This window comes from Phacochoerus africanus, chromosome 2 (genome assembly GCF_016906955.1).
Source record: "Phacochoerus africanus isolate WHEZ1 chromosome 2, ROS_Pafr_v1, whole genome shotgun sequence".
NCBI lineage: Eukaryota > Metazoa > Chordata > Mammalia > Artiodactyla > Suidae > Phacochoerus > Phacochoerus africanus.
This window is the reverse complement of record NC_062545.1, coordinates 208,389,470-208,415,904: the sequence shown is the minus strand read 5'-3', so window position 1 is coordinate 208,415,904 and position 26,435 is coordinate 208,389,470. Positions and strand designations below refer to the sequence as shown.

At 40.1% G+C, this 26,435-nt stretch overlaps 1 protein-coding gene across 8 annotated transcripts in view; it reads right to left on the bottom strand.

The window, feature by feature from the left end:
* Positions 1–745: 745 nt before the first annotated feature.
* Positions 746–26,435, bottom strand: part of BNC2 (basonuclin 2) — a 454,742-nt gene continuing 429,052 nt past the window's right edge. For 4 of the 8 annotated variants that reach the window (XM_047767608.1, XM_047767610.1, XM_047767611.1 and 1 more), the window contains one exon: positions 746–10,648. In XM_047767608.1, the coding sequence (XP_047623564.1) occupies positions 9,988–10,648 (661 nt within the window). In that variant the 3' untranslated portion in view covers positions 746–9,987. Of the gene's footprint in view, positions 10,649–12,213; positions 12,248–25,598; positions 26,033–26,435 lie in introns of those variants that run through there. The other 4 variants (XM_047767613.1, XM_047767615.1, XM_047767609.1 and 1 more) reach the window with 3 other exon arrangements.

Here is a 26,435-nt window from a genome sequence, read left to right as displayed (position 1 = left end):
AATATGGCTCCAGGGATGGAGAAGAGGAAATACTAAACTGGAAGGGTTATGGTTGAAGTTAGCCTAATTTTTAGCTAGAACTGATTTAAGAGATGTGGGTGGTATTAAACGATGCTGAGAAAGAAGCACCTGTCTGCTTCTTCCCATTGGCCTCAAGCAATATGACAGGAGGAGACAATGTCGCTGCTGATGACATCTTTCCATCTGCTAGTTTTATTTCTAGATGATAATGAACACAATCTGCAGAAAAACATCGTCAAGAGGATATAAACTGAAACACAAGCATTTAGTCTGAAACAAAGATACCTGTTTGCTGCCATCTCCAAATTTCTCAGGGTGGGGGTGGAAGAAAATTTATTTGCAGAAAACTAAGGTGCAAAGATACCTAAGGTCTTCCTTTCCTTAAGAGAGCCTGGAAGGGGCTTTGGGGAAGAGAAATTCTGGAGAGAGACTTAAAAAGGCAACCCCAAAGGGATGGCTTTAGTGAGGAAGGACTTAGTCAGCGTTTGCTGGGCTCTACTGGGACCGGTTAGCCTTGCTGTAGCTCTGACTCAACTTTGCCTTGATCTTCCTAAGAAGTGTATTCAGTAATGCCATGATTCAGTCCAAAAAGGAGATGGAGTTATCCAACAAGTGTGCTGACATAGGGTGACTCACCATGTGAGCTCAAGTGTTACTAGGTGGATTTTGTGAAGGTCTCTTAGAATTTGTTGAGGGTTCTTCAAAGCAAGAAGGTAAGAAGAGGTCAGTGACTGATAAATCTTTAATATAAAAATTGTACAAGAATTTTGATACAAATTACAAGAGGTATTTGGACAAAATATGAATAAAATTCCATTTACATCCCCAAACCCTTATGCATTTTATGCAAAAGACATACTGTAGACAGTTATAGTACAGACAATACAACAAAGGAAATAGCAAATAAAAACTTTGAATTCCCTTAGACTACTAATAAAAAGAAAGAGCAAAACAAAAACAAAACAAAAACAAAACCCTTGTTCAAAGTACATACAGTATTTATGAAGCTACCGACGTCACAATGATTAGATCAGGGCGATGCAAGCTGTCCCCGTCCCTTGGTGCAGCTCCCTTCTGTAGTACAGACTTTGGTTCTGTGACAGGCTGAGCAGAAGAGGCTGGTCTGATGCAGATGAGAACAGAAACAAACAAAAAGCATAACCCCCCAAACTCTGGGGTTGGGAGAGGCCAAGATCTTGGAGAAAATTCCTTTCCCTTAAGATATATCAATTTCCTTTGGCCAATTTTGCTGTCAGATATGCAGGCTGAGTCAATGGTTTTTGCTATGGAGACTCACCAGTGGGTTTGGGATGGACAAGAAAGTTCTTAGGTTCTCTCAACCATGTGAAGGATCTTGCTAGTTCTACAAGAACTAGTTCGTGATCTGCAGTAGAGAACACGGAACTTTCTTTCTCAAAGCCCTGGCAAGACTGTACCTCTGAGGAAAGGCCCAGGGTGGCCTCAGACCAAAGTCTTCTGATTTCTTCATCTTCCTTGCCTCTCTGACCTCCAGGTACCCACGTTCAGGTCTCCTGCATTGTTCATACTGGCACTGGGAGGAAAAGGGTAAGACTTCTCTGTAGGGCAGCTGAACCAAGTTTGCACAGGGAAGTGAGAGCACCGTATATTATAAGTCTTGATCATTATCAGGTTACTACATAATCCTACAACACCCCATTCACTTAATTCACGTTATGTAAACCCTGGACAGGGGAGAACACACAAATGTTTCCAAAGTGATCAAAATGCAGATGAAGGAAGGAGTGTTCTACCTTTTTGCTTCAGAAAATATATTTTTTTTAAGGGGGCAGGTGAGCTCAGAAGAAGGAAGGGCAAGAATGGAAAGATAATGGGAAAGTCAGGGGGGATTAAGAGGGGCAATGAGAGGAATGTTTGACTCTGTACAAAGACATGCCAAAAAGCTCCAAATTAAGTACTAGACGAAGAAAAACAGTCAACCTTGGCTGACATGTCTTAACTGAACCTAGTAGCTCAGCACACTCTCTGGGAGTCAAGAGCATCGTCCCTGGTGAATCAGCACTTCTCATGGCTACAGGCATGGCGCCGATTCTCAGGAGGGTAAGGGGTACTTTGTCTCCTAGCGTGGAAAGGCTTATGCATACACAGGGCCAGGTCAGCGAACTTGGAATGGGACTACCAAGGGGGCTGGGCTCCCCTCTGTCACGTGGAAAACATTCCCAGGGGGAGAGGGGTGGAGTGCTTCCTCTTCTCCGCCTCCTACCCCCAATCCGGGGCCTCCCCAGACAGAGTCTCCTCCCCATCCTCAAGTTCCAGAATAGAACTGGGCAGATCCAGTTCGTAAGGGAGTGATTTGCCCTCTTACTTGTGAATTATTTCAGCATCACATTTGGCAACAGGAAGTCTTGTAAGGTCTTGGAATAGCACTTAAGATTCTTTCTCCAAGAAATATATTCTTATATTATCTACTTCTCTCCATTTCTGTGAAAATATCCTTTTCTGTTCTTCCCTTCCTTCAGAGTCTTGAGGCTAAAAAATTGTTTTAAAGAATTAAAACTGTCCTGAAGCATCCCTGTTACTTAAAGGAGGAAGAGCTAGCATTTGTTAGTAGAATTTGTGCAATTTTGGCAACTGAATTTTTAATTAATCATCTATGAAGAAGTTTGATACGTGATCGTTATATATACAGGCTAGGGGAACCTAAAAAAATCAAGTCTTGGACCCCAAGAATCCCTGCTCAAAGTGCTTTTCTTCCCAGTCCTCACGCTGGTTACTGAAAATAATTTAGCATGGATTTGTCAGCATAGACCCATTCAGTCATCTGCCTCTAGATTTGCCAATCTGCTCTTTCCCAAACTTCACATCAAAGATGACACCCACGTGTGTCTTATTTGATTGACGAGTACATTTGAAATGTGACTGTTCAAAGCAAGGGTCAACAGCTTCTACGAGACCTGCAGCCAGAGGGTTAGAAGGAAGCATGGACTTCCTTTAGCCATTTTTTCACCCCCTTGAAGCAGTTCAGTATACAGAAATAGCAGCCAATACCTACACATTATTTGGGCCCATGGTGTCTGGAAATGTAACACGTTCACATCATCTTCTCTGTACCTTTTGTGGCTTCCGTCACTTGATTTCATAAAGCTCAGATGCTTGTTCTTACCAAAATTCTCCCAAAGTGGAGAATTGACCTTTCATGTATAGGTTGGTCCCTGTTTTAGTGATTCAAGTCAAAATCTCCATGCCTTATTATTTTTTCAGATTGTCAGTCCAGTTAAACAAAACGAAGATTAATCTGTCTTGTTAACATTATGGATTTGGAGGGTGTCATGGCAAGATACATGGATACGTTTAGGCTAATGCTGGATGCCAAAACTAAAAAAAAATATATCACACACAGCTAATTTGTTTACATGTGCAGTTTTTGAAGGGGAAGAAAAATATCATGCTTTTGCCTTCAGAATATGGGGTGATCTAATGCCACTTTTGTCACTGACTTGCAGAAATTTTATGTTCATTATCGGGCCACCCCAGTAACCCCCAAATGCATGGGCAAGGAATTGCAATACTTAAAAGTTTCCAAAGATGCAAAGAATGCCATCACAGCCAGCATCCCTCTGACCCTTTATTTAAGAAGTAGTCTTGTTAGTGTCCACTTAATAGCTGGAGAGGGCACCTTGGGGCAGTGGTGGGCTTACCAAAGATACAGTTTAGTGGGTGTGTGTATGTGCCTGTGTGTTGAAAGGGGAGGGAGAGGAGAAAGGCGGGGGGTGGGGGGCAGAGAAAGGGAGAGGGGGAAGGAGAGAGACTGACTGTGGATGTGTGTGCACATCAGGGAACTCAGTGGGAAAGCCTAGCCCTTGTACTCAATTTCCCCTTCACAAGGGATAAACAGGCAATTACGCATCCTTTTATATTTGATGGCCAAGTGCTGAACTGGAAAGCACACTATTAGTTTGTGTCCCTTCAGGGCCAGGGCAGTAAGTAGCCAGGAGAGCTGGGGCTGCAGCAGACAGGGTGTTGTCTGCTGTTAGTGTGACAGTCTTGTCAGCAGCGCTCACATTACTGGAAGGTAATAAAGTGACAAGTAAGTTATTAGAAAGATATGAGGTGAAATTGAACTGAAGCTTCTCGCTGCTCAGCCTGGCTTTTTCCCTTCCTCTTTTGTAATGGTCCCCTATTTGTTACACAGTGAGCCTTGTCTTTATAGTCTATATAGAAAAGATTTTTTTTTTTTTTGCAGTAAAGGTCAAATGAATTTACAACAACACTTCAGAAGAGAAGAATAAAGATAGTTTTATGACAACTACAGTACGTTACTTCAAAAAAATAGATAGCGTTATAATGAACAATAATGCTGATCCAATTCAGTGTACTTGTAAAAATGCTTAGGTTTTTTTTTGTTTTTTTGTTTTTTGTTTTTTTTAAAAAAAACACCCTGTTATCAGGCATTTGGATTTTTCAACAAATGCCAAAAAGACAGTATTTGATGTCCAGTTATTGCCAAGTGACCATAAACATCATTTTCTGCAAGATGTGGAAAGAATGAGGATGATGGGAAAATACAGGAAAGGATGGGTGTCTGGGCAAGAGTGACATTAGATGAATTGACTAATCACTTTTACAGCTGGATTTACATAATGCTAATGGGAAATTAGCATTTACAGTGAGCGACTCTCCACCCATAGGAAATAGGAGAACATGTTTCAGATGGAGCAGATATGTACGACCTTAATGCCAACACAAGCAAGGCTCCCACACATGGTTCAGCTTGGAGGGGAACTATGAAAACAGAAAAGTTACTTTCATGCTTTGTAGGAAAGTGAATGAGCTTGCATTGTGATCAGGAGAGCTTTAGGCAAACAGCATTACCCCCACAGCGATGAGGGTGCACGACAGGAAAGGTGGAGAAAGAAGAGCTCCGTGCTGGCTACTGCAACTTTTTCAGCTCCACTTGTCATAATCAGAGCTCCGTCTGGCCTTTTATAGGACCTAGTTGAGCCAGGGGATCTTTTTGTTCCTTGAGGGACTCTAGCCTCACTTCACCACACGCACGCGCGCGCACACACACACACATACACACACACACACACACACACACCCCCTCCACAACGGCCCTAGTTGGCGCCCCTGATCCAAAAGGGACTTGAGCTATTCCATTCCCTTCCTCCTCAGAACTGAGCTTCAGTGATGCACCTGGTCCTGGGGGGGCTCTGCTTTGATTCCTCTCACCCACTAGGCTGAGTTGTACCAGGCTTTTCTCTTGAACAAACCCTTTTAGGGCATCCACTCTCTTCTTGCCTAGTTATCCTTAAACCAGGGTAGGTATGAATCCTCTACTTCGTATCCTCCACCCGGCTTGAAAAAACTAATTCCCTCCGTTCTTTTGGGCACCTGCCTTTTAAGCCTTCCTTACTCATTTGGACCCTTCCTATTAGGAGAACAAAGAATGAGAGGGAAAAGCAAAATCCTCTAAATATTCCAAGCTTGGGGGGGCATATAGGTGATTTAAAAGAAACCCAAAATGTGTCATTGTTTTCCAAAGTTCAAGGAAAGGCGTGTGTCCATGGGATCAAAGAAAAGTTTCTTCCAGATGCTTTGTTTCTTATGACAGCAGCCATAGCATGTCTTGTGACAGCAGAACTTTATTTACTGTTAGTCAACCTAACCCAACACTAAAGACCAAGTACAAGTTAGGGCTGCTCAGGTCAACTGTTAGCAGTTAGCAGCATGTCCATCTCAATCTGGTTACTGGCTTCTTTATGTTCTATTTGCCAAGGGCCCCCATTCTCATTTGCTTGGCACACATCAGGAATGTGTACAGAGCAAGGGAAACAAAAGGTCACTTTTTATTCGGTGGGAACCGAGTGCATGGTTTCTCCTGAGGAAAATGAGGAAAATGCTTCTGGAACAGCCCATTCTTGATATAGTCAAAGCTTACTTTTTTTTTTTTTTTTTTTTTTAAGAGCAGTGTATACACTAATAGGCTGTTAACCAGTTAAAGGCCTTTCTCCTCTTACCAGAAGGCCCTGGAAATTCATGGCCAAAGAAATCACACTACAAGGGTAGTAGTGGTACATTGTGCTAAAAACAATTTCAAGAGAGATATTTGTCACAGTGAGAAGAAAAACATTAACACTTTGAAACCTTTAAAGGCATTAGGCTGAACTGGGCTGCTGGACTAAGATCTGAAATGCATTAACTTATTTCAATACAGGTAGACAGCAAAACAATGTCACACTTTTAATCACATTTTTAAAACCAAATTACTGACCCATCTAGCCTTATCCTTGCTCTGGGTTGTCTCCCTGTCCATAACACACAGATACTCCCTAAAGTGGATCAAGCCTTTCTGCTATTTACAAAAACTTAGCTTCAAATGATCAAATCAGTACATTTCGACACCAGCTAGTGAACATGCACATTAATAATCCTGCCCAGTGTTGTACCTGTGACAAAACGCTGGTTAAAATCAATCAAATGGGAAAAGGCTGCTTGGATGAAAAGCTGCATCCCTAAGTCCTTCTCAGCCGGCAAAGAATGTATGCAGCTAGACAGAGCCTGTTTCACAATAGGAAAGTCCTATGAAAAAAGAAATGAGTATGAATGGCACAAATGAAGCTCTCAGTGATTAAAATCTGAGTGATCTCTACATCCTTCCTGTTTGCAAATAAGTCTTGGGATCACCATCTTAACTAAAAGTATAGAGTTAAATCAAAACTCTGCACTCAGGCACACACCCAAGAATGAGCCATACCCCGAGGCTAGAAGAAATGAACGTTTCATGATTCTACATCCTGTGGATCACTTCCACCCACTCTGGCCCATAACTTTTAAGCAAACAGGTTTTAGGCTGGAAAATGCTTTGCCTTCCTTGAAGGCCACCATAACATGTGGGCACCTGAGGCACAAAAATAGTAGCAAAGGTATCATTTCTCCAACAAAAGGCAGGGGGATACACTCTTGCTTCAGGCAAGGGAAATCCTACCTCAAGAATCTCATTATTTCTGGACTTGTCCTAACAGGCTAACCACTGGTTTGTGGCGAGTAACAAACATTTGTTCTAAGCCTGGTTCATTTGCGGATGTGGCCTGTTGACAGTTAGGTAATTCACTCACTAGGGCTCTTTGACCTTTTAGTTGACATTAAATTAAACAGACTAAACATTGATTTTGCACAAGATGAGCTCTAGTGTCTCAACCAAGAGTGCAACTTTAAAATAAACGACTGCCAAAAATGTGGTTTCATAAAACTTAAGTGTCAGTCTACGCACACCCCAAAAGCTAGTGTTCCCATCATCTTTTGTTGGGATACCAAAAATATTTTTTCCACCCTTCCACAATCAAATCATTCAGGGGCAACAGCGCAACACAGAGAACGCTAAGAGGACCAAAATGTTTGCAAACAAACTTTCATTATTCTAGTTCCATCTTTCACAAACATACTGTACAGAGTCTCATATGGTATAAAACAAAGGAAAACATCTGTCTATTCGATTTAACACAACAGCAAAACAAAGCAATTAAGACTTTGGGGAATTTAAAAGTACAAGAAAACAAAAACGGTTAGCACTAATTCCTCAGCTTCTTTACCGTAAACATTGGTCATTTAAGAGACATAGTGTTTGATAAAGTTGCTTTTATACTGCAAATACTTTTGGTCTCTCCTCACTGTATAACAAATGAAGACTTAAGAATTAAATGAACCCCATAGCATCCTCTGAAGGAGATGAAAAGATAAAGCTCCTAGACACATCTAGTTTATCTTGAAGAATCTATTTCTGAAATTTTCACAAATACTGAATCCTCAACTGATGACGCTGATTTTTGGAAACAATAAATACTGTGAGGTACAATAACTCCTACAGGAATAATAACAAGAGAAACATAGTAACAGTTTCCTTTGGCAAACTTAACGGAAGTGAATGCTGATGTGAACATAGAAAAAAATAATTACAAAACCTATGAAAAATGGAAATGACAAAAGTTTAAATGGAGAGGGAAATTCTAACTTTTAGACTGATGAGAGAAATGTCTGAGGCCCTTACATGCAGAAAAGAAATACATTCTTTTTAAATTACTGTGTACTATTTGACAAAATAGTCCTTGTTTATCTCTCTAGCCCCCCAACTTAAAAAAAAAAAAAAAGACAACAAAACCCAGTCCGCACTGCACACCCTAATGGTTTTGGCTGCAGACTGAAGTTGAGTAAATATCATCATTTAGTCAGTATGTTGTGGTAGCAGAGGCTGCCGATGTGGTTAACCAGCTCAGGCAACATGTGTAAACATCGGAAACAAAACAAAACAAAACAAAACAGGTTCGGGGAATCCTCTCCCGCCTCTTTCACTCTCTACCGCCTGGTTTCAGGCTGGCTTTCGTTTCTGACACATCATGTGGGGGAAACACAAAACACTGAACAGTGAGAGATCCTGTTTTAAAACCCCTTTCTCTGGCTTTTCAGAAAGGAGTGTTGCTCAGTTCAAGTTCGGCCCATGTTTGCCAAGCTTCCAGGCACTGCTGCTGTTCCATGTCTTTTGATTCTGTCGCTCAAAGAGGCCTGACTCATAGAACTCAGGACTACAAACCCTGCGACAAATTAGACGGCCACAAAGCAGACCAGCCCCGTTTGGACTTTTTCTTTCTTTTTAAAGGATAGGGGTTAGGTCCTTATGAATGAGTATTCAACTCTTTTACTGTATTCAGCCTTGTTCCATAGTGAGTTAATTTGGGCTTTTGTATCCTGAAATATTATCCTGCCTCTAAAAGAATAAATGCCTTGGCTGTTTCACACCACGTAATTTTTGTTTTCCTTTTATGTAACTGAACATATAAGCAAGAAGGATGCAATGTTGATTGTAATAACATTCGGCACTTGAAAGAATCACCAAGTGAGTGTGTGTGTGTGTTTTTTTTTTTTAAAGCGGTTTTCTGGTGGCCGACAAATTGGCCTGTGGTTATGTTGAGTGACTAATTGTATTTTCTTTTCTGGAAACTTGTGCAAAGTTGGCAGTTTTGTGTTAACACTAATACTTTTGTTTGGCATTTGTGCCCTATACTGACCAGACCATTTTTATACAAGTGAATTTTTTAAAAAAAGACACTTACTTGAAGTATGGCAATAGTTTAAGGATAAAAAAGAAGCACGGATATTACACATCCCCTTGTAGTGTATGAAAAAAAGTGCATGACTGGATTTATGTACTAGTACAGGACATTTAAAAAAATCAGATCTGTGCTGTAAGGCATGCCAGCACCTCTTTATCACTATTATCTAGCAGGTAGTAAAAACAAGACCATGTTTTTTCTCTTTCCTTTAAAAAATGTGCATTAACGCTAACATAAATGAATAGAGCTAGCCAGCAAATTATTTTTTTCTCCTGTATATCTAACAGCTGGATGTAACTGTAAAAATTAAACAAAAGAGTTAAACAACCATCAATACAATTGTTTTACATCATTGGCCTCTCAAGGCGAAATATTTACAGGTGAATCTGCCATGCTTTAATTGAAGATTCTCTCAAAACCTTAAAGTTCACAAAAGACAACTATAAGAAGTTCCTTTTTTCTTTTTTTTCCCTTTTTTTTTTTTTCTGCAGGCAACAGTCATGGGTACAACAAATTGTCTCTTTGGAGAGGACCAAGAATTATTATTCTGTCAAAATTTGGGCTCGTTGCACGCTTTTGTGTGTGTGTGTGTGTATGGGTATTTAAAGGGTACTTTGTTTTCACCCCCAAATGAAAGATCCCACCTCCTTCCCAAACTATCAAGGAAAAAAAAATTCAAAAGCACCTAGTGTTTACCTTTTTGTATCTAAAGAAAAAAAAAGTGTGCGTGTGTATACGCATGTAGGCACAGAGGCATACATGTGTACACACTCACACATATACACACGTCCTCCCAAGCACACAAGCACACACTGACTATGGCAGTTCAAATATGTAGGCCGTCTGGTGAGAGCTGGCATTTGTAGTGTCCGTTCTGAGACTAATCTACGGAAGTGAAGGGAATGTTTTTGTGGAGATTAGGGTTCTGACTGTGCCGGTTTCGGCTTCGCACAGAGGAGAACATCATGTTGCAACCGGGGACTTTGCACTTGTGCATCTCTCGCAAATGCACGGTTTTGTAGTGCACTCGCAGGGTCCCCTTGTTGCTGTACATTTTGTGGCAAATGTTGCACATGATCCCACCATTGCTCCCGGACAAGCTGTTGAACATCAGAGATCCTGCAACATCAGCCCCCAGGCTGCCGGGGAGGGTGGGGACCTCGGCCTTGTGCGCGGACTCCCCACTGTCACTCGCCCCGTCCAGGTCGTCCAGGAGAATCCCCTCATCACTGCCCGCGTCGGATTCTCTGGAGGAATGGATGCTGCTGCTGGACTGAAGGCTGGAGGTGGTGCTCAGGTCCAGGACCATGTAGTCCTCTGCCATGCCCCTCCCGTACCCATTCAGGTGGGAGTCCTCAGTGCCCGCGGGGGAGGAGGCGTCTTCCCTGACATCGAGCCCCAGGGGGTGCTGGGCACCATAGATCTTCATCAAAAACTCATCCCGGAGGTCCTTGCTAAGGGAGGGCTGCGATGCGTCCAGGCCCATGTCATCGAGTTCTTTGGTCAACAGTTTACGATGCAGATTTATGTTGGCACTGTGTCTAGGAAAACAAGAGGGAAGGGGGGGAGGTGGACAGGGAGTGGGGAGGGTGAGAAAAAGGAGAGCATTTTAAAATTGATTCAGCTTCCATGAGGCATCAAAGCAGCACATTCACGGATAAGGACACCATTATAAAAGCAAACATTTCCCTACATCCTCAGGGTGTGGGACTAGGTGGTGGTGGGGAGTTTAAGAATGGGAGCTTTGCGTTAACATAATTTTTACGAGAGTAAGATTCTTCAATGGAAGGGTGAATGCAGACCCATGCACCTTTCCCCCAATGATCTGTTCCTTTTACTATGTAGCAGCGTCAGCTCCAGAGAATCTCACAGCAGAGGTTTGAGGAAACATATTAAATAGGATAAAAGAATGGAAACTTTCTGCTTGTTTAAACTGAATTTGAATTTACCTAAAAACAAAACCAACCCCCTTTTTTTTCTATAGCAAATACTTCAGAGGTTGTAAACAGGATCCATTTTTTAAAATGTAAATGACCTAGATAATTTAGGATTAACTTTAACAAATAATTATTCCCCCTCACCTTCCTACACTTCAAGTTTTAGGAAGGAAAAAAAAATTTAGCTTAATAGGTTAGCAGTTTGAAATAGGGTTATAGACTGTCTCTATCATAAATCCCCCTTTTCAGAATGATTTGGGATCTCAGCTAAATCTAATAGTAAAATACATTTCTTTTGAGGAGCTGCTACATTTTAGAGTGGAAAATGTTTTCATCAATTAAGTTTTAAAGTTTAATTCTTAAAAAAAGCTGAAAAGCTGAAATCGGTTTTTAACATAAAACCCATCCACCCTTTTAAAAAAATCACACTAAACAACAACAACAAAAAACCCCAGAGGGACCAGAAAAACCCCCAAAACCCCACAGACAATTAATACAAAAAAAAAAATCAAGCACAATAATAACATATGGTCCCTCTATTTTAACAAGTGGAATCCGTACTTCTTAGACAAGCAAAACTTTTATTCTACTCATTGAGTGCTTTGCTTGTGTAAAATAAGATAGGATTTAGCCCAGAGCATCCATAGGGATGTCGTGATTTACAAAGCCTGATAGGTTATTATCTATCTGAAAACATTGCCTTTGTATTTACATCCCCCATTTATTTTTAAAATGCCCTTGGGCATATACCTCTCTCCACCTGCAAAGGCTCACATTTGACAAGGACCTAAATTGAAGGCTACCCTTCCAAAAAATAACCCAATAAATAAATATCCAGATACATGAAAGCTTCTCAATAATGGCAGAAGCTCTACATTGTGGAAAAGTAATTGCGGTAACAGAAATGATGTGGAATGGCCAGCGTAAAGTTCAGCAGACCTCCTGATTCTAATTAAAAACTATGGATGATCAAAATGAGTCACTCCATTTGGTGACAAGCATGGCTCATATTTCTTAGAGATGGTTGAGAGGTATGTGCCTCAGAGACAAGAAAGGTGGGAAGCACTTCTCCACCTTTCCACACAAGACAATATATATAGCACTCCGGGCTTAGAGGGGCAGAGGGGCGGCAGCCCCCTCCACACTGCACTTAGGAAGGCTGAGCTTACCTTGTGATAATAAGATCAGCTTTCTAATCTTTTGCTAAATCGATCACAAAAGAAAGCAAGAATGAGAGACAGAGAGAGAAAAAGAGAGAGAAGGAGAGAGAGAGAGAAAACAAATTCACATTCTAGACATCTGTTGTTTTTTTTTTTTTAAAAAAACTTAAACAATAAAATAGGGATTTAAAATGTTCTGATCACAAAATCATTTTCTGTCACAAGCGATCATCTCATATGCTGTCTTGATGATTTTCAGATCAGCCGCATCATCCAAAAATCATAAATCAAATTAGGATAAACCAAATTCACATCATCATCATCCATAAATGAGTTCTACACAGATGCATGCAGTGTGTGGATATGTGAATGATCAAAAGAAGTGGTCCCCATGGTCCCTGCTCTGACACAGTCACTCCCTGTCTCCTTGGTGTCAGATGGCAGATGACTCCAAGTGCAGGTTGCTAAGCAGAGTGCAGCAAATGCCTACTGTAAAGTCCTTCCCCTGACATGTGGGTATGACACCACCAGAGTTATCACAAGAATGTGGAAACAGGGTTACACTCTGTACTATTACTCTGTCGCTACAACAATCTGCCAACCATAAGCAGCGTGTAACATCCTACCCCTGTTTATTAACACTCTCCCCCCTCGTAATTTCACAAGCGCACATTTTGTGATGACTTTAATCTAGAACTCTGTTGCTTCTCACACATCTGTAGTTACCACTTCCTAGATTCACTGCTGAGAAAACAGCAGCCAGACACACAGCAGTCACATCAAGACACACTGAATAAGGAAGAATAAATTAACATTGACAAAAGGACACAATGATCCCCCAGATGGACACCTCTTTCCTAAGATGACTTGTGAAATCACACATCTCCACTGCTGTGTTACCAGGAAGAGATGTTTCTCTTCATTTCTCACTTACAGCAATAGAGATCTGTAATCTAATTAGATGATGTACCAGCCCTCAATATCTGTCAACCAAACGATGTGCAGAAATGTGTAGACCAGCTCTGGCACTCTATTCAACAGTGTCCCTTTTCCGCTGTCAGCAGTACTGCTGGCCTCTGCTAATATAATTACATTGACTTTTATTCAATTAAGTGCCATCCCTTGCTTTAAGGAAAAAAAAGCTACTTTATCAATTGATTCAGGTGTAATGCAATAATAAAGATGAACTCATGGCAGTGCATTAGTTCTGCTGTTCATAACTTCAGTACACGGGTTCATTCGTGGTAGTCGATTTCCATTATGCAACCACAGTTCAAGAGAATTGATTCTTTTATGCTCACTTCTTCATCTATTTCATTTTTGTTTAATAATCTGCCTAAATGCCATATGCAAAATACTTGAGGTGGGGATGGGAAGGATGTGCTGTGGAAAGCCTACCAGTTCTCTTTCATGATGGTGGGCTTGGGGATGTCCTAACAAACTCCCAGTACCACTGGGCTGGAAAGGCAAAGCAAGAGGAGGGAGAGAAGACAATTCCTTTAGAGAGTCCTCATCCTCTACCTCAAGAGGTTAAGTTTAGCCTCCATAGAAAAGAACAAACAAATGGCAGCACTTGATGGTAACGAAGACCTGGACTCAGATAGTCCAAACCAGGAACTGTCATAGACCAGTGTCCACAGGAGGAAAGACAAAGGGCAGGGTTAAGAGCAACTTACAAGTTTCCTCCAGCAAAACCGTAGAGGTAAAAAGAAAGGAAAATGTGGAAGAGACACAGAAGCAAGTCATGCCAATGGACTCTCGGATGGACAGAGAAGAGGATGCTAAAATGGGAGGAAGACCAGGGAGTGCTGGCGAGGCAAGGACCCAGAGGAATAAGCAAGAGGCAGCTGTTGGCAGCAAGCTGAAGGAGGACTCAGGGAAGGAACCAGTTTTGAGTTCTTCAGAGTTTTTCTGGAAAATAAACCTAGGGTTCTCAATATCTGTCTCCAGGGAAGAGGAAGAAATAGTCATGGGCAAAAATGTAGACTGTATTAAAACTTAGTATATTTTGTAAGAACGTGAACAGTTCAAAAGCTGTTGCTCCTTACTTTGATGAGGTAGGAAATACCAAGATGAGGTGGCAGCTTCCTCTTACAGAAAAAAAAAAAAAGAAAGAAACAAAGAGATGGAGAGAGAAGGTGAGAGGTCAGAAGGGGTAAGGATCTGACCTTACTGGGATCTTGTCAAGAGGGGAGGCCAAAATTTACTCCCAAGGTGGTCACTTTCATGAAGAATACAAACTATATCTTATTCAACCCCAGTCTCCTGCAGCTCAAGTAGAATGCTTTGCACACAGGACATAATTAAAAGTACATTTATTTGATTTCAATCAACAATATGCAGAGTCTTAAAGAACATTTCCCCAAAATACACTGTAGAAGGGAAAACAAAGATCTGAAAATTGGAAGCAGGTAACTGAATTAAAGACATAAATAATAGAGCAGAGGATAATTCAGACCCTATTATACCTCACTGTGGTTCAAGGTAATGCTATATAATTAGAGCATGACACAGTCCTATAACCTGGGCTATGCTTGGAATCACAAATGTTTCCTCTGACCTTCTGCACTCTGTCCTACTGTTCCATACAGTGAGTTTACCAAAAGGTGCTTGAAAACTAAGACCACCCTTAAAAGCAAAAAGTGATGAAGCTCATGTTAAGTAACAAAATCTTTGAAATGCCTAGTGGAAGTATTCTAATTGGACTAAAGTGGACTACCAGTTGTTTTGGTTTCTTTAATGAAAACATGTCAATTATGTCTCAGTTAAGAAAAAAAAAAGAAAAAAGAAAACGAAACTTTACCATGCAGTCACAGAAGACACCAAATCCATCCAACACAATCAAGTAAATGCAAGTGCCCTTTCGAGAAAAGTCAGTCCTGTCTTGTACTTTTCTTTTCTCATGTTTCTCTTTCCAAGCTTGTTCAAATGCCCGGTTCAACTTAATGCAATGTTTAACCATAAGAATAAAAATTAAGCACATTGAAAAGTAAGTGTTTTAACTTTGGTTTTGACGTACAAGGAAGGTACTTTTTAAAAAGTGTCTCAGGACCAAATTAGAAAATCAAAATGTGGCTGTCAAAACTGAATAGTGAATCATGCTATAGGTTACAAGAGAAGTCCGATCTAACTCTTAATCCTTAATTAGTTTTCAGCTGTTCTAAACCTAGTAGACTGAAATAAAATACTTCATAATTAATTACATAATCATAATAATAATTACATAATTAATTACATAATCATGTAAAATGGAATTGAGGCTCCATTTTGGATCAGTTTTCGCCTTTATTTTTTCCTGTTCACCTCTGCCACTAAACACACACACACACACGCGCTTATATTGTCCAGAATGATCATGATGATGTATACACAGCAAATACTATATATGTACATACATATACACACACCATATATTATATACACACCGATTTTATATATATATATATATATATATATATATATATATAGTGTGTGTGTGTGTATGCATGTACATATATGAGGATAAAGAAATAAATTTATATCTAATCTGGGAAAATCTAGCTGCCAGGTTCGAGTGTACTGTGGGATAATGAGTCAATAGTCCTGATTAGAAATGTAAATCTGCTACCCAGACCCAGAGAAATGAAAAATTACAACTTCTGCTTCTCATTAGTTTTCTTCTGTGACGCTATCTGTTGTCCTTAACTCCTCAAAAATATCTGTATTATTGTTTGTAAATTGCAGGATGCTTAAAGCCCTGTGAAGTACATGACATTTTGATGGTATACATTTCTAGAAAACCAGTAGTTGCTCTATAACCTATTATTTAAAGATTTTCTCTGAAAGATCTGAAAACCATCCCTAGCTTAGGAAATTCAATGTAAAATCCTAGTGAAAAATGCTCAGAAAACTCCAAAACGTACAGACGTATATAATAGATGCAAGAAGTAAAAGCTGGGCAAATGCTTGTAAATTGAAAGTATGAAATTCAGTCACTTCAATCCCTTTCAATATAAAACAAATCATCCATACTGGTCACGCAGACAGTTCCCTCTACATTCAAATTATTCACTTGAAGATAAGCTCCCGCCAAACTCTTTAGGGGTTTAGCTAATTTACTGCACAGATACGGCACGTCTGTTGTAATAACAGGTAGGATGTATTGGGGTCGACCATTTATCAGAATTAGACTTCTTTTCTCAATTCACAGTGAATTATGCTGCCTACATGACTCCCCTCTCTCAGAGCCTGCCATCCCCTTACGGCCTCTAATGTGGCAGGCAAACAAAATTGACAGTCTCATCTTGTCAACAAGGGGTGATTCTCCTGAGAAGCCATTTAAGTTTGCCGAGGAAGCAAAGTATTAATGTGCCTGTCCCAGGAATGTTAATCATCTTCAGGCTTCCGACCTAACTTTGACGTGAACGAAATCACCAAATTTGTTTACTAAATGAATCGTAATATGCTAATAAGAAAGCATGACATATATGGAAAAGCCAAACAGATGGTTTGTTTACTCCACTTTGCAACTTTATAAATGTTGTAACTCTGAAGATGTTAGTGAGAATTATTGGTCTGTTGGCAGAGGCGAACGTGTCTCTCGCATACTAAATCTGGCACTACAGTTACAAAACAATTTGTCATTGCTGTGGAATGCATAAAAATGTGCATGGAGTAATGGCATTTGGGAAGGCAGATTGGTAGATGGAAAATGTGTATGCTGGAAGCTCAGGTTAAGTGCAGAATTGATACTCCACACTGTTCCCTGAGCATTTTACTTCTGAGTAGTATCTGACACATCGAGGCTTCTCCAGGGTGCTGATTATTCAATAGATACCTGTTGCGCTGTAATGTGAGATACGTGTTACCCTGAGAATAGAATTATTTTTCACGGCATTTGGAAAATTTCTCAATCAGGCAGCTCATATGGTGCGCACTTTACTACTACTGTTGGGTAAGAAAAAGCGAAGCCATGACTCCTGGCATCTTTTAAGGACTTCCATAAACCTGAGCTCTAACTTTGAGGTTTCTATTTACCCTAGATGAATTAACCCTCAGGCCTTGCTTCCCTTGTTTAATAGTTGTATGTAAAGAGTTTAGAAGACATATTTCCAAAGTAGTAAGCATGTATTTTTCTCTTGATTTTCACATTTTTTCCCTCCGATTTAAAAATAAGCTTTCTTTTCTAATGTGTACAACATAGAATATCATTTCTTTCTGAGATGTTTTCCAAGGGAACTACTTCCCAAGACTAAATATCCAAGAAGGTGTTACATCATTAAAACAATTTATGATCTTTTAAAAAGACAACCTGACGGATGTGTGAGTTTCCAAAGAAAGGGGACAGAATTCACAGGAAATAAGTGTAATTTGGTCTTATCTAGAATTTTATAGTGAAAATGAAACTACTTAAGATACATGACCAATAAGAAGTCACAAAATCTAATTTATGTCTTTGGTTAAATGATGTCAAAACTACCTGCTGAAACATGAAGACTTCAGTTAACCAACCAGCAATGAAGCTATGCTACTGCAAAGCTTGGAAACATTCAGATGTGGTTTGTTTTTTTTTTTTTTTTTGAAATTCTCTTTTCATTCACCTAGCCACAGAAGCTGGATTTTTTATTCAAGATGTGCTTATTTCTCCCAATATCATGAACCCCTTTCCCCAACTTCTTAGTCTTATGTATACACATGGAGGCCACTATGAATCTTGTGGGATTTTCCTGGTGTATCACCAGATAGTGAACTTTCTACCTGTCTGCAGAAGAGAAATGAGAGAGTAAAGTGATCTCAGGAAACCACTGAGTTTATCTTGTTGCCCAAGGATCACTTTGGCGCGAGAAACATTAGCGGCTCTCCCAGCCTGGCACGTCTACCTCATTTGAAACATCTCCCCGTTCCTGACCAACAAAGAAAATTTCAATAAAGTACTTTTACTGGTTTAACAACAGTGAGCTCCTGGGATTGTCAAAGTGCTAAGCCTTTTCCAAGGAGAGAAGAAATCAGCGGCACAAATATAATTAACCTTCCATTCTCAATGCAAACTGCCACGCACAGGAGCTCTGCAGTCTATTAGCGAAGTTATAATGGCCAACAGGCAGAAGCAAAATTGGTCAAAAAGTTGGCTGCTGCTGTCATATTTTTGGAATTATGATTAATGGCACTAATAATGTGGATGATTACTGATATGTGTATCTCCAGCAGTTTATCATATTGCTCTGGCTGCCTACGTCCACAATAAGCAGGATGCTATCATTTACCTCTTTATTGAAGGCAATCCTTCTCTTGAAGGAGCATATTCTAATTACTTCGTAATGCTTTATGTCTTAAACACTTTGCAGCTCTGGACCTTGCCAACTGCTTCGTGTCTACCATTGATTAATTACTGAATGTTTAATCAAAATTTAGAACCTAATGTAGTCATTTATGAGCACGCTGCAGTGCCAAAGTAGTTAGGCTCTGCTCCCAAGTTTGGAGAGTGCTGGGTTCAAAATCAAATCCCAGCCATGCTTGAGGATCCAAGAATTTCACCTTGGGTGCTCTGAGGTTGCCAATTCCATCTCTGCTGATGAATGGAAGGTAATCTAACTACGGGGTAAACAGCATCTTTACGTACCCTCTCCCCACTGGACTTCCCTTTCCTCTTTCCCCAAGTCCCTAATCAACAGAGCAACACTGACTGCTTGCTTCTGAGAACAAGAAGGTTCTCCTGAATGCCCATCACGAGAACATAGCTTTGAAGTGGTTAAACAAGTGAAAAATAATTTGCTGGGACAAATACGTAAGTTTTTTTTTTTTTTTAATGTGGATTTTTTATGGTACTGTCATACAACCATTCACCGTTGAAGTTAAGTGTTTTTTTAATACCATTACTGAACTGCTGAAATGGATGCTAATATAGCTTGGAGTGCTAATGTCAAGTCCTGGTAATAAAAAAGACAGACTGCTGAATGAAATAATTTCAAGTAAAAAATAGAACAAAAGTGCTCTCTCTCTTGCTCTCCACTTTTATTGAATTGGGACTGACTGAGCCAATTGCTTTAGAAGTCTGTAAAACACAATTACTAGTGAGCGCACTGACCCACCAGTGCCCCCTCAGTGACAGAGAGGACTAAAAAGGCAGCGGAGTTAGAGCGGCTCCCCTCAGCTGGCCATCAGATCCCAGAGGCTTCCTACTGAAGGACTGTTGTTCTCACTGCCCAAATGTGTCTCCTTTGACTGAAAAAAAATCTTATTTCCCATCCATGTGATAAAGTAACTTCAGGCATTACTTTCCAAGATGAAGATGTCTATCCTGGCAATGAAGGAGGATATGTCTTTTGATATTTTTATTTATGTGGGTGTTTATGTATAAACACACATGTAACACTATGTGGATGCGTTTAGATTAGAACGTTACCATAATTTTCGAATAGCTGGTAATAATTCAGATTGGTACATACAACAGTAAAACAGAGGCATCACTTACAAGTGTTTCAGTTAGAAACACTTGGCTTTTTTTCACCTAAGGTAAAGTCAAAATAATTACAGCAAGCAAGAAAAAGAATTAAACTAGAAGTGGGTAACATTTTTCCCCCTTAGTTAATAAAAGAAGTAATAAACTCCATAAAGTACTAGAGTTAAGATCACGAACACTTCAGGCATAACAGCTTTTTACCAGGAATTTACAACTCCTGTTTTAATTCAAGCAGCTTGCATTAGGACATAAAATCTAGGTTATTTTTTTAAGTGTACTTTTATGTTAAATAACTGAAGAAAAATTATCCTTTCCTGAAAAGTATTCTTTCCTTCTCTTTCTCGGCCTGCTTCTCTCTCTCTCTCTCACACACACACATATCTTGGCTCTCAAGAATCAAAGTTAATAAATCCCTTTTTTATGACATTGTAATTTTTTGGCAAGTGTAAACTCCTTTCATATTCTGCCACATTCATTTGAAGCTTGTGGGAGTCTTAGGGCAAAAACATTAAATTATTTCTGAGAAGGCTTTTAAAAAAAGAGAGAAAAAGAAAGGCTTTCTAGCCCAGCCTTCACTATGAAACTTCAACAGAGAAAGAAAAGTCTGTCTTCTTCTTAGCAAAACAGAAAAATGATCACTTACAGAAAAAGAGCTGGTAGAAGCTTTTCACCTCAGAGAGAACCCATCTTCCCACGAATGATGCAAGCAAATACTAATATAGGTGTGAAGTCTTATAACCTGCTTCTAGGTGAGACACGGCCTACTTTTTTTTTTTTTTTTTAGGAGATTACCTACAAAAATGAATATTTGGAATGAATGATTATCTATGAGAAAGCCTCATACTGATAAGGTCTGAGGATCAGAGAGATGGTGATGGACCCTAGGGTGACATAAATCAGGAAGGTGACCCTTTTGAAGTGGTGCCATCATGAAAAATACCGCCCGTGCATTCAGTATGTGCCGTCTGCTCTAAACGCTATTTCTGCCAGAATTTTTAGGTTAGCGCTGGCGAGCAGGAGCTTCTTCCCTTTGAGGGATGGTGGGATAGAGGGTATATAAAGCATGACATTTGTGCGCTGGAACTTAGGCAGCGTTGAGAGAGTTAACATTACTCCCATCAGTAGAGATTTGTAAAAATTTCTTTGTATCATGAAAAGAAGGTCCTTTGCCCGCCGTCCAGTTTTGTCGTCTATTTGGTAGGCAGTTTGGTGGAAGTGACTGGTGGAGCACTTGGATCGGAGGAGTGAAAGGTCAGCAGAGGCTTAAATGAGCTTGTCTTACATCCAGCTGGGCCAGCAGGAGGTCATTAGGAAGATCTGAGGCTCACTTTAGGCTTGACAGAGTCTCTCCCCATGATACAAGGAGACCGTTTTGCTCATTGCTCCTCTCCCAGTATATAAAAAGAACCCCAGAGACAGGAATGACACCGAAGTTTATCTTACTACCAAAGTTTCGCTTGAGGAGGGCACAACTGGCAATTACTCAGAAGGGGGATTTATTTTGTTTGCCTTTGATGGAAAGTAATGGAGATAAGTACAAAAGACCTATTGATCTGCTAGCTGTATTGTGAAACCAAATAGAGTAACCAGGAAAAAAAAAAAAAAAATCTCTTCCTTTAAAAGTCAGAAGACCTGCACGACTTCACCTTTTAAAAGAATTTCAGAAAAGGAGAGCTGCAGTTTGAGAAACACAAATATAGGAAATGAAAAGGCTGATGCCTTCCAATGTTCTCTTCTTGTACTTGGAAAGGATTAACATACTGTGTTTGACGGCTAATTATATTAGGGCAAATATACTAATAGTTATCTTAAATTGGTGCTAAGTGGCTCATTTCTTGGAGGTATTGCCTGGTGAAATCCTGTGTATTTATTGAAAATCTCTCTTTAGAAAAGTTCTCTGTAAGTTTCCAAACATGGAGAATGATGGAAAAAATGGATGTTGCTGCTGAGAAGGTGATAACAGCAGGCAGGTAGCATGTTTTCGCATCTTCACCTCTGTTGTTAATGTATGCGGTGGCTCATCAGAGGTAGCTCATGTTAATTTATTCCTGCACACCTGTATAGGGCTGGAAGTCAGGTAATCTAGACAAGCAAGATACATCTCTGCTTTTTAGCTACAGCTACCCAGAGGCCTATAGAGAAACGAATTTAGTTCTGGAAACATCAGCAGGTTTTAATAAACCAAATACAGATGTCTTACTCCATACCAATCAAGAAGTTTACATGTTTAAATCTGGATGGATTTAACTAGCAATCAAAGAGAAGGTTCACACTTGGCCCCAATGGTTGCCTCCTATTTATTTATAAATCACCCTAAGCAAATATTATTTTGTTCGAAGATCAGACATATACGCTTACCTATTTGATAAAATTTAAGACTAACTTTGGTATTAGTGGCCACTATTCTCAGAGGAAGAGAGGAACAAAGACAGTAAAACGCAAGTAAGGTGCAAAGTAAAGAGATAAATGTTTCTTTCTCTGCAGACTATCTAGTTGCTGTGTACAAGTCTTCATTATAGTTGAGGGAGTTTTAAAACTGCCAACCACTAAAACAGATATAAAGAGATTTTTAACATATTAGCAAATGACAAGGAATTTTGGGGAAAAGGGACAGAAGGGTTTTTCTTTTTCTGGGGGAAAAAAAAAAAAACCCAAATGAAATTTCTAAGTGGGCTTCCATTATATACAGGTGATCCATGGCCACTCGGCCCTCCTGCGGATGAAAATTCAAGACAGAGGAGGAGAAATGACCAATAAGCCAGGCTCAGCTAATTCTGTGACACTGCCGTGGAGAAGATGTCCTTTATGAAAACTGTAGATTCTAGACCAGTTAGAATTCCTTCTGCCCAGGGAATATTTTCATTAGTATACTTAAATACTGAGGGGCAGGGAGTTCCCATTGTGGCTCAGTGGGAATGAATCTCATTAGTATCTGTGAGTGTGCGGGTTTGATCCCTGGCCGTGCTCAGTGGGCAATGCCGTGAGCTGTGGTGTAGGTCACAGACGTGGCTCACATCAGGTGTTGCTGTGGCTGTTGTGTAGGCCGGCAGCTGTAGCTCTGATGTGACCCCTAGCCTGGCAGCTTCCATAACCTGTGAGCATGGCCCTAAAAACCAAAAAACAAACAGACAAACAACCCCCCCCCACCCCGGGTCAGCCGTCCCGTTCCCTGACAGAACACCATCTTCACAGAAAAATCAAAGCACAAACGAGAAAGAAGGGTATTTAGAGATTGTCAGGTGTAACACGCTGCACTGTTATCAGCACATCCTTAAATACTTCAGCCCCATCACCTTACAGGTCTACAGTTCAGGGAAAATAATTGATATTTTACTTCTATAACTCAATAAAAATTATTCTAACAGCCACCTTGTGACCAGATGAACTGGAGTTTGTGTGTATTAGTTTGCCCTTTGTCATTAGCGTGGAACAGTCCTCTTTGCTTTCAGATTTATTAAACTCACACTCATTCACGACTACACAGAAAAGGACACCTGACCCTGTGCTCAGAACCCTCAGGCCTCACCAACCCTGCTCGTGCCCCACCCTTTCTCTCTCATCTCCCTTTTGGTGACTTTAGACAAAGAACATTCTTGCTTTGCAAAAAGCCTTTACCCTAATCTCATTATAAAACCTAGAAAGACTAGCAAAGACCTGGAAGTCTCGGCTAACTAACTGGCAAATCTAGAACATAGCATTTAACGGCTTTGTACTTCTATCGTAATAACTGCCTACTTGAGACCAAAACTGAAACTCCTTTGTGTATAAGCACCTTGGAAGATGGACCAAGAGGACCTGCGCCTCACTCCTAGAGGGTATTCTAAGCACCGCCTCCCCCGGTCCCCGACAGGAAGGCTGCTTTCAACAGAAGGAAGAGGGTTATTCTGGTAGTTTCATCACAGGCATCCCCGAAACTTGCAGCCCTGTACACGCAGCCCCATCTCAAAATGCCCTCTAATGCTTTGTCTGCACAAGAAAGACACAGTGGAGTCCAGGATGGATGAACCGTGGAGACTCTGGGGAGAGGAGAGAAATGGGCTGAGGACAGCAGGATTAAAGGCAAAGGAGGGTTTCTGTTTGGGAAGGTATGTTGGCTCAGAGAAAGGTAAGAAAACATATCCTAGCTTCAGAGTGAACTGAAGAAGAAAAAAGCAGGGACACAAAATTCCTGGGGTTCTTGTGACTGACACAGTAAAAGTGAAGAGAAAGGGGAAGATGAATCTAAGGGGTACCTCAGAGATGTAGAGGCAAGAAGCTTTGTGAGTAAGGAGATTAAATGACAGGCTGACATTAGTTGATGAAATGACAATAAAAGGCTGAAACAGGAGTACAATGACAGTAGCAATATGTTTCCTGAGATGCAGAAGAAGGGGCTACCCCAGTGGCATCATTGTTTTTGGTTATTTGGTGGTAGCTACACTCACATCATGTACTAACTCAAGTCACAGACTCAACAAGGATGCACCCTCTCCTTAAAAAAAAAAAGGCAAAATATCAAGAGTTTTTGCTAAGTTTTTAACCTGAAGTCAAAAGATTTGAGTATTCTTGAAAAGCAAAATATCAAAGGAGAATCAAAGGACTTTCCTGTATCGTAAAATACTTTCAGTATTTTTTTTAACTTGCTTTTTTAGCGCGTGTGACAAAACTCGAGAATTACAAAGATTAGGTGTGATGTGCCATTTCACCCATATGCAATGTGATCACCTATCTTCTGAGATTTGCACCCTCCCGAATATCTGTATTAATCTTTCTATCTAGAATATCCTACTTCCTTGTTATCCAAGGCATTGGTCTAAACTTCTACATGGCTGATCGCCCACAAAACTCCTAATCCTTAGAATAAAATTAGAGACTGAAATATTCTCCTGCTATCAATAAATGTTTTTCCTCAGACAAACCACCCTGTCCATAGTACTTCCTTAAACATTAGGACATAAAAACACAAGTGCTTGAGTTTTCTAGTGGCTTGACATAGACATAAATGAAAGCACCAAGCTTTGGGTGTTATGGCCTTTGGTCCCAGAGCCATTTATTGCAGTCTTATGACTTGCAGTATTTTCAGCAAACCAACTAAAACTGTGATAGGAATTCATGCAAATAAGCTTAAATTTTGGCCTGTCTTCAAACACTCCATTTCCATAAATATTTTATGCAGGTTTTCATGAGTCTTTTATTTTTGTTAAAAAAAAAAAAAAGCCAATGCATTAACCTCATTATCACAAGTGCACTATTTCAAATGTAAAAGAATGAATATTACAAACTTGGGGGAGGGCTTGGTTATAGTATTATATTTTATTACTCAAAGTGTAGCTATCTTATCTGCCATATTCTAGGACTCTCAATGATAACTTGGAACTAAAAAAACCCTTGTGACCATAAAACATTTTTACAGAACAAGGTAAATGGAGAAGAGTAGAGGGAAATTTTTAAGAAGATGGGAGTTCTCTTCAAAGCATGTTTTGAGCGTTGTATAAAGAAAGCCCCTTACTTTTTCCTCTGAGTTTTTGCTTTTCATGCATTGGGTCCCTTGTATTTCAGTTAAATATATTTAACTTTTTTGTTACAAGATTGAACTTTTAAGTATGAAGAAAAAACAGCGTTCTAAAGAAAGGTCACTACTTTTCAGTGTACTTCTATCATATGTTACTTTGTCAAAGACCTCACTTACAAACACTAGGATTTTGGTGGTGGCTATTGGGAAAATTCCTAGTTAATTTTGTTTCTTCTACATATATTTATTTTTACCATGTAACACAATTTCCTCCAAAAATATTTTTAAAAGACAGTGTAAATCCAAAAACCACATCCCACAGAAGGGGATGAACTAACCATGTGACTCTCTCTGGGTTGGTATATCATGTAAACAATCTGCTCACAAGTTTATCTTTACAAGGTTAGGACCACTGGGTTATTACCCCCACCACTGACTACCTTGACACATTCCATTTATATTACATTTTCTTTAAGACTGAAAAAGAACATCGCAGGTTTAGGACCAGCTGCTTCTGTTTAAGCCCAACTGTTTCAGAGCTGCAGCTACATTGCTAAGGTGTGATGTCATTCGAAGGCAGGACATAATATATTCTAACTGATGCTCCAAGCATATGCATGCCTCCCCTTCTGTGCACAACTCCCATGACAGACTATATTTTAGAGATGTGCTCAAAGACATTGTCAAGTACAAGTAACCCGTGTCACCGCACCGCTTCCCCACATCAACCATTCCGTGGGTCCCATTTTCTTCCAATATTTTCATGACTCTCAAAGAACTCAGGGACACACTAAATACTCATGTCACAATGATAACAACATTTCTGGTTATACCTACGGAGATGCAGGCTGTCTCGATGTCCTGGACCTATGGTTCTTTCCATCCGTACATTTCTGTTTCTATATTGGATAAATATGTGTGTATGAAGATAATATAGTGATTGAATTAAAAAGCCACAAGGCAAAGCAGAAATATATATAACAGAAACTGCAGCTTCTAAGTGGAGGTTCACGGGGAAGCAGGGAACTGTGTCTACAGTGAACTTTTTCACACCTAGATGCATGGAAACACACACATACACACACGCGTGCGCGTGCGTACACACACACACACACACACATACAGAGAGCACAGAGAAAAATGGCGTGCATTACTGGGTAAGATGGCAAATGATTCTGCATGCTTAATCATAACAAGCACAGACTGCAACAATCCTTCCCGAGCATGGCAGCTTGGGGATCACGTGGTCCCCATGGACAATCCTTACAGTGCACCAACAACATCTAAGTTGGAACTTTTTCT